This window comes from Haliaeetus leucocephalus, unplaced genomic scaffold, assembly GCF_000737465.1.
Source record: "Haliaeetus leucocephalus isolate CR32 unplaced genomic scaffold, Haliaeetus_leucocephalus-4.0 Scaffold184, whole genome shotgun sequence".
NCBI lineage: Eukaryota > Metazoa > Chordata > Aves > Accipitriformes > Accipitridae > Haliaeetus > Haliaeetus leucocephalus.
This window is the reverse complement of record NW_010972620.1, coordinates 11,076,406-11,091,464: the sequence shown is the minus strand read 5'-3', so window position 1 is coordinate 11,091,464 and position 15,059 is coordinate 11,076,406. Positions and strand designations below refer to the sequence as shown.

General features: G+C 63.7%; 3 protein-coding genes across 3 annotated transcripts in view; 1 reads left to right on the top strand and 2 right to left on the bottom strand.

Annotated features, from left to right (window-relative positions):
- Nucleotides 1–2,176, top strand: part of SFRP5 (secreted frizzled-related protein 5) — an 11,210-nt gene extending 9,034 nt beyond the window's left edge. The window contains exons 2-4 of the mRNA XM_010564874.1: nucleotides 2–490; nucleotides 1,325–1,402; nucleotides 1,836–2,176. Of these exons, the coding sequence (XP_010563176.1) occupies nucleotides 139–490; nucleotides 1,325–1,402; nucleotides 1,836–2,176 (771 nt within the window). The 5' untranslated portion in view covers nucleotides 2–138. The remainder of the gene's footprint in view (nucleotide 1; nucleotides 491–1,324; nucleotides 1,403–1,835) is intronic.
- A 3,407-nt stretch (nucleotides 2,177–5,583) lies between these two features.
- On the bottom strand, nucleotides 5,584–10,857 carry ZFYVE27 (zinc finger, FYVE domain containing 27). The gene is made up of 11 exons (XM_010564873.1): nucleotides 10,661–10,857; nucleotides 10,517–10,587; nucleotides 10,259–10,445; nucleotides 9,982–10,077; nucleotides 9,679–9,791; nucleotides 8,813–8,943; nucleotides 8,378–8,449; nucleotides 7,841–7,985; nucleotides 7,499–7,545; nucleotides 6,547–6,628; nucleotides 5,584–6,324 (listed from the first exon to the last, which is right to left on the bottom strand). The coding sequence occupies exons 1-11, from the start codon at nucleotides 10,855–10,857 to the stop codon at nucleotides 6,260–6,262; spliced, it is 1,206 nt and encodes a 401-aa protein (XP_010563175.1). The 3' UTR covers nucleotides 5,584–6,259.
- A 1,905-nt stretch (nucleotides 10,858–12,762) lies between these two features.
- Nucleotides 12,763–15,059, bottom strand: MARVELD1 (MARVEL domain containing 1; the record flags this gene model as incomplete). The annotated part of the gene is made up of 1 exon (XM_010565009.1): nucleotides 12,763–15,059. A coding segment is annotated over one exon (501 nt), but the record flags the coding sequence as incomplete, so codon positions are not given.

The window sequence follows — 15,059 nt, the reverse complement described above, 5'->3', positions numbered from 1 at the left end:
CTGCTGGCCCTGGCGCTGGCGCTGGCGGGGTCCCCGGGCGGCGGGCAGCACTACGACTACTACGGCTGGCAGCCCGAGAGCCTGCCCCGCGGGCGCTTCTACGGGCGGGAGCCGCAGTGCCTCGACATCCCGCCCGACATGCAGCTCTGTCGCGACGTGGGCTACAAGCGCATGCGGCTGCCCAACCTGCTGGAGCACGAGACCGTGGCCGAGGCCAAGCAGCAGGCCGGCAGCTGGGTGCCCCTGCTCGCCAAGCAGTGCCACACCGACACCCAGCTCTTCCTCTGCTCCCTCTTCGCCCCCGTCTGCCTCGACCGGCCCGTCTACCCCTGCCGCTCCCTCTGCGAGGTGGTGCGTGACTCCTGTGCCCCCGTCATGGAGTCCTACGGCTTCCCCTGGCCCGAGATGCTGCACTGCGGCAAGTTCCCCTCTGACCACGAGCTCTGCATCGCCGTCCAGTTCGGGAACAGCAAGGCCACCCCGCCGCCAGGTAAGCGGGCCATGACGGGATGACACCGTGATGGGAAGGGCACCGTGACGGGGTGGGGTCACACGCAGGGCACCTGCCATCAGCGCGTCCCCAGGGACAGCCGGGGACCTGCACGCAGGGTCCCCCTGCGGACCCCCCGCGCCTCCATCCCCGCACCCCTCGAAGCAGAGCCTGGGGCAGTGGAGCTGCCCAAGGACCCTCTGTCTGCAGCAGGGCACAAGTGGGCACAGTACCAGCAGCATCAGCTGCTTTGGCTGGGCACTGCTAGCTGCCTAGGGGAGCCAGGCACCCAGCTGCCTGCACAGAGCTGCCCCAGGGCACGGGAGAGCAGAGCGGCCATGGGAGCAGTGCTGGGAGTGAACATGGGATGAGGGTGGAGCCATTGGGGGACCTGCCACAGAGCTCTGTCCCTCTCCTCCCGCTGGGTCCCATCCCAGCAGCAAAGAGCATCCTGCTCCTGCAAGGTCTCAGCCCCATGCTGCTGTTGCAGGGTGGCTGTCCCCTCAGGCAGAGGAGGGGACATCACCCAAAGGCAGCCCAGGGTCAGGATCAGGGCTGTGACACCCTTCAGGCTGGGGCCACCCTTGCTGCTGCGGCTGCTGTGCCCCAAAGTGTCGGCATCTGGATGGAGCATGTTCCCATACCTCGTCCCCTGCTGGGGGGATGCTGGAACACTGGCCATCAAGGTGTTCTGTGCCCCCCGCATCACCCCGTCACAGCTGCCCAGGGAGCAGAAGAGCTGCCAGGGCTCTCCCAGCATGTTCCCGCAGAGCTGGCCCGGGTGGCAAGCATCAGCAGCAGGAAGCTGTGACAGTGGCTGGTCTCTCACCACAGTGTCCAAGATCTGCACCCAGTGCGAGATGGAGCACAAAGCGGATGGCATGATGGAGCAGATGTGCTCCAGTGACTTTGGTGAGTGGTGGGGCCCGCTTCCCAGCCCCCCCTGCATGAGGGGCTGCCTCCTCCACCTCTGACAGCCCAGGCGGGGGTTGGCTGGAGGGCACGGTTGTACAGGGACAGCCCCATGGGAGACCCCCCCAAGCCATTCCCTTGGACCCTGCGTGCATGAGATGGGTGCACCACAGGAGAAGACATCGGTGGGGGATAGGCAGAATGGGACATTTGGGAGGGTCACTGGGGGCCTCTGCTGAACCGCCCCCCAACAGCCCCTTCCCCTGCCCACACAGTAACTTCCCCAGAGACCCTTCTTCTGGGTCCCACCCCAGGGACGGGCTGCACCCTGTCCTGCACAGGTGCCTGGCCCAAACCCCCCCAGCAGCACCCCAGCACTGCCCCATGGCTCTCCCGGCCCCCTGCAACTGTGCCCCACGGCTGCCCCACACAGTGGTGAAGATGCGCATCAAGGAGATGACGGAGGAGAACGGGGAGCGGCGGCTAGTGGCTGCCCAGAAGAAGAAGGTGCTGAAGCTGGGCCCACTTAAGCGCAAGGACACCAAGAAGATGGTGCTGCACATGAGGAACGCAGGTGCCTGCCCCTGCCCCCAGCTTGACAGCCTCAGCGGCAGCTTCCTAGTGATGGGCCGCAAGGTAGGCGGTCGCCTGCTCCTCCTCGCCATCTACCCCTGGCAGAAGCACAACAAGGAGATGAAGTTCGCCGTCAAGTTCATGTTCTCCTACCCCTGCCCCCTCTACCACCCCCTGCTCTACGGAGCCGGGCAGCACTAGGGCGCTGCCCACCCTGCCCTGTCACAGGACTCCTGCACTGGCCTGACGCTGCACCCCTGGCATCCCCGGTTGCACCCCAGGACCCTGGCTCTGCTCCCCTCAGCCCCTTGGCTGTGCCCCAGGACCCTGCTCTGCACCCCCAGGATTCCCAGCTGCATTTGTGGGAACCTTGATCCACAGCCAGGACCCCTGCCCCCTGCTGAGAGCCCTGCTCTGCACCCCTGGGGCCCCTGTTCTGCTCCCAGGACCCCTGCCCACACCCAGGAGCTTAGGCTGAACCCAGGACCCTTGCTCTGCATGCTCGTGAGCCCTGGTCTGCACCAGCGATCCTTGGCTACTCCCAAGCCCGCTGCCTGGCACTCCAGGGACCCTTGCCTGCACTTAGGATCCCTGCTTGGCCCTCTTAGGACCCCTTGGCTGCACACGAGACCCCTACCCTGCACCCCTGTGTCCCCTGCCCAGCTCCCTGGTGACATGCCCCAGACCCTCAGCCCCGCCAAATCCCTACTCCACCCCATCAAAGCATCCCATGCCCTCACCTTGAGCTCACACCCCAGCCCTAGATTATCCCACCTTTGCAGGGACCCACGCTAGCTGAGGCAGGGCCCTCCTGTCCTGCTGTCCCTGCAGACTGGCCCCCTCAAGACCAAGTGCCCAGAGCTGCACGGCCCCTGCCTGGGCTGCCCCACTCTTCCCATCCCACATGGCTCAGTGAGGAGGGAGGTCCACCTCTAAGCCCCCCAGAGGAGCTCTGCTGCATCCCTCACGCACACCCCTGCCAAGACCGAGCCCAGGCACCCCTTGTCCATCCACACCATGGTAAATTATTCTGCCTCAGAGAAGCCTGTGTCCAGCTCCCTGTGGTTCATGGGCAACTGCCCTTTTGGGCTCCCTCAGGGACCCCAGGAAGGATGGGAGGGGGCTCCTGGTCCTGCCCACTGAGTGGGAGAGCCTGGGGGAGCAAGCTCACCCTGGGCTCTGGCTCTAGCCCTGCTCTAGGTGCCGTGCCCAGTCTCCGAGGCTGGGCAGCCCAGCCAAGCTGAGGGATGAGGTTCCCAGTGATCACAGGCATCACTGGAGACTTGGGCATCCCTATCACTTCAGGGAGCCTGGGAGGGTGGTGAGATGAGGAGGATGGGGGAGGACAGGGGCATCACTGCTGCTGGAGCCCCACAGCTGGGCCTCAGGGTGTTTGCCAGAGAGCGTTCTCCCTCCATCATCCCTGGGGGACAGATCCACAGGCTGGGAGTTGGAGGCACATGTGAGGAGCCTGCCACCCAGCATAGTAGGAGGCAGATCCTGGACCAGGCAGCCTCTGTCCCTGGGCATCCCACCTCTGCACCAACCTGAAAGCCCTGTCTGCAGCTCCCAGCCAGCCCTGCTCGGCTGCCAGACCTCCCACCCCACAACCTCCAGCCTCCTCCCAAAAGGTTCCCCGGGATGCACCCCAGCAGCCCCAGGACCAGGGCAGCCCTCAGCCTGGCCCCTCTGACGGCAGCAGGGTGCTGCCCCTCGGCTCAGCTTCCCCAGCCCCAGACCAGGGGCTGCCTCTGCCCCAGCAGCCCCCCAGTCCCAGCAGGTGAGGGGGGCAGCCTGCCCACCCCAGGCCTGTTTACTCAGCACATTCTTGCATCCATCTGTCCCGCCGGGTGAGGGAGGCACGAAGGTGGCCGCCAGGATATTTACCCAACGCCTGGCTGCCTGACCCTGCGGCTTCTCACCGGAGCTGGCCCTGCCGCAGGGGAGCCTCCTGGGACAAGAGGGCAAGTGAGGCTGCGGAATGCCTGCGCCCACCCTCTTCCCGGCTGACAAGGCCACCAGGCACCTGCCCCACACTGGGGTGATCCCCGCTCCCTCTGCCCCCCTTGGGCATGGCCTCAGCCCCACTGCCCAACCCCGAGAGCCCCAAAGGGCACTCGCATCCAGCTGGGGGCACGTGCCTTTGCCCCACAGCCAGCCAGGGACATGGGGCAGCCAGCTCCTGCCACAGCCTCACACCAGGGGCAGGCGGTTACCACCCCCCCCCTCCACCCTGGCCAACGTGGAAAAAAACTGGGGGAAAAAAATCAAATATTGTTCAAAGGTATGTTCAGAGCGAAGCTGCTGAGCATGCTGCCATAGGAATAAATATCGTCAATTATGTCATTTTACTGCAAAACTTAAAAGTGCACAAATAAAACCCCATCTCCCACAGCCCAAGTTTTTCTGTAGCCCTCTGTATTTTGCATCATTAGCATCTTTCCAGGGAGCATTTAGACATACATGGCCATCCCATCTCACTCCTCACTCCAAGTGTCTTCTCTAGAAAGACAAGTAACTTCTCTCTACCTCCCACCATCAGCCATCTGAACTCTACCGCTCAACCCCCTCAACCCGTCGCAGACCAGTACTCGCCCCATTGCAGATACACCCCCACCTACAAATACGACCACACAGCTCTTAGGGTGCTACACAGCTCCTTCCCCAATGTTACAGCTGCTCCACTGCCCCCAGTAACTGCTGAGCCCTCTGCATGCCAGCCCCCCCTGCACACCCTGGCCTTGGAGCACACCCAGCACAACTCAGACACTCTCATCATCACTGCCAAGTCCAGCTTTTCCCCAAATTTCCATACGGCACAGCTTGAGGAAGGGGTTTATGAGCCCATGACTGAGAGGAGGGCTCAGGTTGCCCCATGTGAGCTCCCACACTGGTGGAGTGTACAATCAGCAAGATCTGGGTCGCCCAGCACCTTCTCAGGCTGGTGGGTGTCACAGCCTGATGTGCACTGGGCAATGCCAGCCCAAGAGCACTGGCCCCCCCCAGATCCTCCAACTGGGGGGGGTGGGGAAGAGCTGCAGCTGGCTGGCAGGGACCCAGGCCACAGCCGTTCCCAGCTGCATGGCAGCCAGGGTCACATTCCTGGGATAGCTGGGAGCTTTGCTGTTCATACAGGGAAAGGTCACCCTTGTGCACACAGGCAGCTGCCGGGACCACCGCCTGGGCAGGGCAGAGGAAGGAGCAGTCCCGGGAGGCAGAGAGGAAGCCCAGCAGCTCCTGCCAGAGCTGAGCTTCTCTCTGGCTCCATCCCAGCAGGATCCAGCCCTGGCACAGCCAAGGAGGTGCAGCTGCACGCAGACCCAAACAGGGGGCAAACAAGGCCACAGCATGACCAAAGATGGAAACCCCAGTAAGCAAGGAGAACTGGTGGCAGAAACACACCATTTCTCCGTGACCACCTGCAGGACAGCGGGGCCAAGGCCACAGAAGTGCCAGGGTGAACTGGGACTGGGACAGCTTTCACTGGGGCAAGACAAGAGTCAGCTGACAGCAAGAGATTTATTGGTCATTCTCTATATACACTTATATATTAATCTGTAGTAGAAAGCAGCAGTCACTAAGTGCACAGAGCAGCACCAACTCCTGCCTCTTCTCACACTGCAGCTGGAGACCCAGCCACAAAGCCCAGTCCAAACTTACCCTCTTGCCTCCTCTGCACTACAGCCAAGTATTGGAGTGGGGGGAGACTAAACCTGCAGGTGGTGAGGCCAAGGAGCACAGGAGTGACTAGCAGGGTCTCAGCTGAGCCAGGACCAAAGACCACATCTCCTGGTGATGCAGGCAGAGCTCTGACTTGATCCCAAAAATACACTCATCTAGCACAGTGCTGGGAAAGGTAGGGACAGAGCCCTGAGGTTGTTCTGCCTCACCCAAGAAGTGGAGGTAGGACCACAAGTGGGAAGGATGGCTCCTCCATCACTAAGCCAGGCCACAGGGCCTAGGCAAGTACGTGGCAGGGCACAGTGAGTGCCAGGGAACATCCAGGGCTTGGAGCAGCTGCCAGAGGGCAGCTGCAGGGATGGGGGTACAGCTGTGGGCAATGCTCCACCACAGAGACCCAGCTGGTGCAGCAGATGCTGCATGGCAAGGAGGGCTGGTCTGCCCCCAGCCTGGCACTGGCAGGAGGAGCAGCAAGCACAAGCATCCTCTGTCAGGGTGACACCATGCTGGGAACCAAGCAGCCCAGGCTCCTGGCTGCAAGGGTGCCCACTGTCCTGGGTGTCAGGCAGTACAGGACTCAGGAGCTGGCTGGGCCTGCTTCAGTCACTTGATGAGCACCTGGTTGCACAGAGCACACACGAACACCGTCTCCCTCTGAGCCTCTGGGGCTGGAAAGGAAAGCAAGTATCAGAGATGCTCCCCTTCCCCACCGCAGGCTAGGGACCCCAGACACACTGCTCCAAGAGCTGCAAACCCATTGCCACTCTGTCCTGAGCCAGGCTGCACTGGGTGGGTCACATCTACCCTCCCCACCAGGGCTGGGGCAAATCCCTGAAGCAGACAGGACAGGTGGGAGCAGGAGCTCTGCCCTCCACCACCCTTCCACTCACCCGTGGCTCCCATCACAGCCTTGGGGACTTTGAAGGAACAACACCTGGAGCAGAAGCTGTTCCCACAGTTACTGCAGCTCCGCTGTGGAGAGAGATAAGAGGTGACACTACTCTGGGCCCACTCCCAGCCCTCCCTGGCAAACTCCAGTGCCAGAGCACTGCTAACAGCATTCCCTGCTGAAGGGAAGTAGGTGCAAGGCCTGAGGCCTGACAGCAACAGCAGAGGGGTCATCTACCAACAACACCTGGACAGACCACCCAGGCCTAACACTAGATCTGCATTCAAGTGTGCTCCAACATTGCAGGCAGCCTGCACCCAGCCTGAGAAAGCACTGGGAGCACAGGCTCCAGGAGGTTTAAGGACACTATATCACTCTTCTGCTGTAACTCTGGAGGGATGCAAACTCCAGAGTTAGTCTGATGTACATCTGGGACTCTCAGGAGTACAGAGAAGGGGCCACGAGTCTGGAGAATGGGAGGCAGCAGGAAGACAGCTATGTGAGTCTGGAGGGGACAAGAAACACATCCTTCCCATAACTGCCCAGGGGACCGTGCACCAAGCATCATGTGCAGGGGCTCAGATAAGACAACAGGGGTGGCCTTTGCTCCTCTAGTTCCTACAAGCAGACCCATGCTCTGCTTCACCAGAAAGCTCCCAGGCCACAGGAAATGGGCTAAACCAGGGCACAGAGCAGGTGCCTTCAACAACACACACACATTTGGCCTGAGGTAGCTTCCAAAGGAGCAAATAGACAAAGGCTCAACAGCACAAGGGATCCGTGGCACCATTAGGCACATACCACCACCCAGCACTTAGTTGAGGTCACCTGCTGCCACGCTGTGACTGACGCCAGCCACCCGAGCTGCCAGAGAAAACCAGGGCAAGCCAGACAATTGCAACACCTCTGCCCCAGGTGCAGACAGCAAGCTGGGGTAGAAGCTGAAGACTCACCCTCTTCTTGAGCACAGAGAAGGTGGCTGCACAGCCCGTGCAGCTCCCTGGAAGAAAGAGAGCAGAGGTCAGGCAGGGGTCTGCTGCCTGGGACTGCGAGAGATACAAGAACACCTACAGGTGTTGTAAAGGCTCAGCTTGAAGGCAACGTTGCTGCACCTTCCCATCCTTGCCCTTCCTCAGAGGGCTGGGAACATCATCCCCATGGAGGGGGAGGTCATCAGAGGTGTCCTAGCAGGTACAACACCACTTTGTCCATCCCCAGTTCAGTGGTGACCACTGGGAGCAGCACAGACCCCACTCTGCTGAGCTCCCCCAACCAGCACCTGCTCCCAGCCTTACCAAAGTTGTTGCTGGGGTAGCGCTTGCGCAGACGCTCGGTCAAGCGTGACACCTTGCTGCGGATCACCTCGTTTTTGCTCATAAAACCGTTGTCCGGGAGGCTGAGGTCAAAATCTGCTGAGCACTGAGAGCTCTCGTCATCCTCCTGCAAAGAGCAGAGCCAGCTGAGCACACAAGGGTGGCTGGGGGTACACCCAGGGGATGCAGGGCAGCCCACCCCAGAGATGAGCACCCAGCAAGCAGAATGCTCCACCTGGCATCACCACAAGCCACTGGCAAATGATGCAAAGGCTACCAGCTCCAGCTGGGAGGAGGTGCTCCTCTTGCACACCTTGGCATGGCAGTACTCACCATGACCAGCAGCTGGTTCTCCTTCTCCCGCAGCATGGGACAGAGAGTAGAGGCAATACAGATGGAGTCAGAGGAGCCCAGCCCCACAGCCACCCTCCCTGAGCACCCAGCTTGCCCATCAAGGCCCTCAGCCCTTCCCACCTCTGCTGCCCTGCAGGCACAGCCCACCCCCCACCAGCCTCAAACCTCAATAGCATCTTTGAACTCTTCATCAGGCTCTGCCTCCTCCGCCTCCTCCACGCTGCCAGGGGTAAGGTCCTGCAGGAGATTCACGGAGCTAGTCTTGCTGTACCCCCACCCTGCCCAAAGGTGGGCCCACGCTTCTGCAGCAGGTTCCGGGACAAAGGACCAGGCCACTGGCAGCCCCATGAGAAGACATGAGTCCCAGAATGTGAAGCGAGTCCCTGCCTCCCCAGACCACATTCTTACATGCAGCAAAAGGACTAAGCCAAGCCCCCAGCACAGCAGGGCAGCCCCCCAGTAACTCGGGGGGGGTCCCAGCCTTCCAGCAAAGCTGGCAGCTGGAACGAGATTGTGGGTAGAGGGACACAGGCACAGTCAAACCAAAGGGCTGACCTCGCAGCTCCCACCCCACAACTGCCAGCCCTGCCTATATCTCACCTCTGTGCTGGTGGGTGTGGGGGTCCGATCTGGGGGGGCAGCAGCTGGCAGGGGTTCGGCAGGCTCTGGAGTGCTCTCGAGGGGTTTGGTGCCCACACACTGCTCAATCGAGGCCTTGAGCTCCATTACCACTGGCAAGAGGGGAACGTGGCTGGGGCAGGGTGACACTTTCCTTCTCCCAGCCCCACCACACAAAAGCCAGCTGCAGAAGCCAATCTCCAGGGTTCAAGGTGGGCCATTGGCACATACAACCTTCACCTGTCAGGTACCCCGAGCCCTCCTCTGCTCACACACCAAAGTTAGGGCAGCAAGGAACTCCCCACACTCCCAGCTCAGGATAGGGAACAGCAGGAGCCTAGTCACAGCTCAGCCACACAGATCTCATCCAACTCTCCTCCAGTACGTGCCGCAGAACAGAGAGCGCCTCCGGCTCTTCTCCTTCCCTCCGACAGCACATTTTCAAGCCTGCGTCATACATTGCCACAGGCACCAAGAGTATTTCAAGTCCTGCAGAGCAGGGTCAGGGACTGAGAGGAGTAGCAATGGTCATGCACAGGCTGTGGTGGCAGGCCCTGGTTTGCCACAGAGCATAGGAGAGCAGGAAACAGCATCCAGGCCAGGGCACGCATCAGGAGAGACTCACCTCTCACAGCAGAGCCCCAGGACCCCATCACTGAACCTGGGCTGCTGAGCACCATCCCTAGGACATAGTTGCCCTCAGGGGGGTTCAGGTCCCATGGCAGAGCCTGACACAGGATACTGGGCTCACATGAGGGTGCTGGGAGAGGTCCAGGGCAGGATCCCTGACTTCAGAGGGCCTTTCCCCAACCCATCCCACACAGGCCACTTCCAGGGAGGTCTCTTACCTTGGTAAAACTGGGTGTTGCCCAGGAAGAGGGTGCTGTTGAGGATGGCCAGGACCCAACAGAGGGGCAGCAGGTAAAGGACACAGACAGATCCTAGCAGCGCCCCATAAAACCTGGGAAGCAGCAGCAGGACACTTCAGTCAAGGTAGAGCAACACACACCACAGCACAAGCCCCCTTCCTTCATCTGGTCCTCCACCTGCTTTCTCCAAGTACCAAACACATCAAACACAGCTCCAAAGGCCTGGCCGGGCCCCTCTCACTACCAAGCCCGCCACAGGATGCCTGACCCAGTACTACTCACTGGGAGGAGACAGTGGGGTTTTCCCAGTACAGCACACGGTACACTGCCTCGCAGCTGCAGCACATCCCGCTCAGGAATCCCTCCAGCTGGATCAGGCTGTGAACGAGACCTCACAGTCAGGAAAAGGCCCCACAAACACACAGCCTGGCTCCCCCACACTCAGACACTTCACGGCAGTCAGGCTGGCACGAACCCAGGCCCTCCACAGCCACAGAGAAGCCTTCCCGGCTGCAGAGGCCCCAGAAGCCCCACAGCCAGGCGGGTTCCAGAGACTCACAAGCTCTTGACCTGGACGATGGCCTCCTGCCGCGAGAGCTGCACCCTGCGCAGGTCCTCCCGGCGCACGCTGTGGTACCTTCTGCGCACCAGCTCTGGCTCCGAGGGCCGGGCCCGGCACGTCTCCTGCAGGTAGCCCAGCAGGGCCGGCACCAGGACCAACAGGGCGAGCACCGAGTACCAGGCGGCTGGAAGAGGCGGGACAGCGTCAGCCCCGGGGGTCCGGGGAGGGGACCGGCCCTGTCCCGGCCACACGCACCTTGGCCGAGGGTGAGCAGGAGGAAGTTGAGGCCGAGGCAGACGAGGAGGGAGCACACGGGCCGCTGCCACCTGCGGAGAGGAGGGAGGGTGAGGAACGCGAGGCCCCGGGGACGGTCTCGGTCCCGGCCCAGCCCGCACCTACCGGAGGAGGGAACGGACGCCCTCGGCGGCATCCCGCAGCGGCTCCAGGTAGAGCTCCAGCCGCCGGTAGCTCCGCACCAGCTCCAGCAAGTCGAAAGCAGCGGCGGCCTTGGGCGGCGACGGCTCCGGTACGGCCTCACCGCCCCCCGCCGCCCCTTCGGGGCCGCCTGCCGCCCCGTCCCGCTCCACCGCCTGCATGACGGGCCGGACCAGGGGAGCGGGACCGGAACAAGCCGGACCGGGCCCGCCGCCGCCGAGCTCGGCCCTGCACTGCACACCACTTCCGCGAAGGGGCCAGGTGCGCCGTGACCTCACCCGCGGCGCTGGCACGCAGCCAATCAGAAGAGCCGCGCTAGAGAACGCGGGCCGAAGCCCCGCCCCTACGCGGGCGAAGGGGCGGAAGAGGCCTCGGCCCCGGAAGCGGCGGAGGTTCGGCCCGGCCCCGCCCCGCGCCGCCCCGCGCGGTCCGGTCCGGTCCGGTGCGGTGCGGTCCAGTCTGGTGCGGTCCGGTCCGCGGGGGCCCCTCGGCGGCGGGGCCGTGGGTGTGCTCTGGGTCCTGCGACCGGTCTGGGCGTGGGGCTCGGGACTGACCTGGGGCCGGGACTCGGGCCTGGTGGGTTCGGTCTACATGTGGGGCTCGGCCCTGACCTGGGGCTAATCTGGGTCCCGGCCCGGTCCCGATCTGGGTCGGTCCAATCTAGGAGTCAGTCCCAGTCTGGTTCCAGTCCCAGTCCAGGGCTGGGCACTGATCCCAGTCTGACCCTGATCTGGGGCTCAGACCCAGTCTGGGTCTGGTCCTGATCCGGCTCTAATCCTTGTCCGGGGCTCAGTCCCAGTCTGGGTCTGGTCCTGAATTAGGTCTAATCCTGGTCCAGGGCTCAGTCCCAGTCTGGGTCTCCGCACAGCCTGGTCCCAGCCATATCGGGGCACTGTGGGTTTGTCCCCAGTGCTGGGGCACCTCCCCACGCCCTGCACCGGGGGTCCCCGGGAGGGAGCGGGGGTTTCCCCCAGGCCACTGAGGGTGGCTGGCAGCTCATCTGCTGCCCCTCCATGTCCCCAGAGCAGCCCAGCCCTGGCTGCGCTGGTGCTGCCCTGCATAGCAGCCTGTGGTCCTGCTCCCACCCCCCCGGGCGCCACAGGCTGTCTGTCCAGGTGACTGCAGTAGGGCAGGGCTGCTGGCTCCCAGGGCTGCTCTAGGGACCCTGGGCTGCATCCGATGCCAAAAGGGGGGATGCCATCCCGTAACACTCCATGCGACCTTGTTAACCCTATGCCGGCTCTCAGGCTACGAGGGCAGCACAGGGCTCAACGCTGCCACCGGCTGCCCGCGGCCTCCGGTGAGCAGGGCATGTGTCCCGTGGGCAGAGGCCTGGGGGGACCTGGTGACGCCCCAGCTGCAGGTAGAGATCCAAAGCTGATCCCCATCCCGAGAGTGCGGCCCAGGGCCAGAGCCAGCCCCGGCAGATGCTGGCTGCCCCCAGCTCTCTGGGGGCCCAGCAGCGTGGGCATGACTGCCCAGCAGTGTCCTGGCCCCAGGACAGAGAGCCCTTTCAGCCCAGAGTGACAAAGCACATAGGCATGCAGCTCCATCCTGTCCCCAGCACGTCCCTGTGATCACACAACCCCGGGGGACTTGGCCTCCCTCTGCACGGCACCCAGCACCCACGTGAGCACCAGGCTGTGCTCTGTCTCTGGAGGGGACAGAGGGGCTGGGGACAGCACCTGTCCCCAAGGGCAGAGGTTTAAGCCTCTCTACCAGGAGTGGTGGCTCAGCACCAGGGAGCCTGCCCGTGACCCCAGAGCACAGCAGGATGCTGTGACCATGGCCAGAGGCTCCAGGCAGGGAGGCCCCAGGGCGCAGGTCTACAGAGCCGGGTGTGATCTCAGCTCAGACCCTGTCCCCAGCAGGTCCCAGCCCCAGCACAAAGCCCCAGACACCCGGTGAGCGCCAATGTTGCTTTATTTGGAAGATGAATCCATAGGCACCAGAAAGGGGGCTGGAGAAGGACAGAGCCGGCGTGACAGGCAGCGCTGCAGAAAGCCGAGGAAAGGCACTTGTGGCAGCAGAAGCCCCCCTGGTCATCTCAGGCAGCCTGGGCCAGGGGCTGCACCGGAGCAGGCGGGGGCAGGCAGTGTCGGGGACCAGCCCTGACACAGGGTAGGGACAGCACGTTCTGCCCAGGGAAGGGGTAGATGGCCCAGGGGCTGGCAGGGCTCCCAAGCACGAGGGGGGATCGGCTGGGACAGCACCTCATGACAGAAGCGGTGACCCAGCGCTAACCCCAGACCCCTCCAAGCCCCAGGGGGATCACAGCTGCTGCTCTCCACCCCAAAAAAGGCACCAGGGAATCCCAGGCAACAGCCAGAGCCCGTGGCTAGCTGCTGGGGACACCCATCCTGCCGATCTGAGCCCACACAGAGACTGGGGCAGACCCTCCCTCGCACCGGGAGCGATGGAGAGGACCTGCCTCCAGGCAGGGCGAGGAGGGCTTGTGGCAGGGCAGCACTGGTGTGGTGCTCCTCTAAAAATTCCCAGTCTCTGGCTGCCTGTTGCTCCAGTTGGCCCTACATGGCCTCGTCAGGGCTTGGCACCCAGCGGGCTCTAGAGGCTGATCCAGGGCCAGGCTGGCCCGGCTGCTGGCGTCCTCTTCTCCTGTTCCCCAAGACAGACTGTGTCCCTGCAACGCCTGGCCCCAGCTCCCCCGCAGCCACAGTGCCAGCGGCAGCCCAGCACCCCCATGCTGCCGTGCTCACCCTTCCCCTCCGCCTCGCTGTGCTCTCTGGGCAGCGCAGGGCCCTGAGATGGAGCCAGAGAGTCCCAAGATGAGAGTTTTCCGGGATGATAAACCAAACGCTGCAGAGCCAGGCAGGGCTTGCGGGCCAGTCTCCAGCGCCACCGGTGAGGCCATGCCTGTCCCTGTCAGAGCAGCCAGGCCCCGGGGCAAGCTCCATGGCTCTGGGTGGCTCAGAGCCATGAACCTTGCTGCAGGAGGGCAGGGGGAAGAGAACGACCCAGTGCCCCACTCCCTTCAACCCCAGGGCACCTGGCCCCATCCCGGGGCAGTATGAACCCCAAGGCTGGAGGAACTTACCCCCTGCCTGGGGTCACAGGACCAGATTATGGCCCCGCTCACACCTCCCCTCACCCCGGAGTGACGGAGGCCTTGCTGCCCTGCGCGGGCTCAGCCCCCAAACAGGACAGCGTGTCCGGGGGGCCAGGGTGACGCCAGGTCAGGCTGCGTGGGACCTGGGTGTCTCCACACCCCCAGGGCAGGGAGGGGCTGAGCCCCGCGGGGCTCCGGCAAGACGGTGGATGTGTTCAGGCCAGACAGGAGGAGGGGCCCGGGCTGGGGAAGCCGATACCAGAGCCTCCATTAGGGAATTGTGGAGGCGCCGCGCAGTTGGGAACGGCAGGAGGGGGCTGCCAGTGGGTTGGGGGGGGGGGTTATGCCCACCCAACCCCACTACGCACCACTGCCGCCTGCCCAGCTCCCCCAGGCCAGTCCCCCTCTGCCCCGGGGACAGGTCGGCACCCACCTGAGCAGCAGCATCTGCAAGGCCGGGGGCAGGGGAGTTGGGCAGGGGCCCTGGGGGGCTCCCAGAAATTGGGGTCCCTCTTAGAGGCTCTCCGCTTGGGTCCTTCCACTTGCAATAGCCTACGTCTGTCTGGGGGTGGGAGAGGGGCTTGTGCAGCTGCTGGGTGTCCACGCTGTCTCGGCGGGATGCAGGGGAAGCCGTGCTCGGGGAAGGCCTCTGTCCATCCGTCTGCGCAGGAGTCTCCGGAGGAAGCGCGGTGCAGTCAGCCGGGAGGGGATGGGGCGGCAGGGTCACTTCATCCCGAAGGGGGGCTGCGCTCCGTCTGCTGGGTGAGGAGAAGGGGAGCCGAGCGCCGCGGGGTCTCAGATGATGTCGCGCTGGTCCCGGCAGCGCCGTGACAGGCAGTAGAGCCCAGAGAAGAGGTACAGGCAGGCGGCGATGCCCCCGCAGACGGAGGCGCTCAGGTAGGCCCCGTAGAGGCAGTGCTGGCTGTAGCCCGGCAGGTTGCAATAGCTTTTCCGCCCAGCCTTGTAGCCCATGATGCCGGTGGCGGCCGCGTAGAGCCCCACGCCCAGCGCCAGGTCGTGCACCAGGTTGGTGAGGAGCCAGCGGGAGCCCAGCCAGGGCACCAGCGCCCAGCGCCCCAGCAGGCTCAGCCCGAAGAGGGCCAGGGTGAGGAGCCAGACCAGGACGGCGGCGAAGAGGGCGAAGTGGGCCGCCCCCTCGTACTTGTGAGCCGCCACCGTCACCCAGAAGGCAGCGCCCAGCGCCAGCTGCCCCAGGCGCAGCAGGCCCAGCGGGCTCCGCAGGTAGGCGCGGTGGAGGCCGAGGGAGCCGCGGGCCGGCGGTCCCGGGGGCGGCGG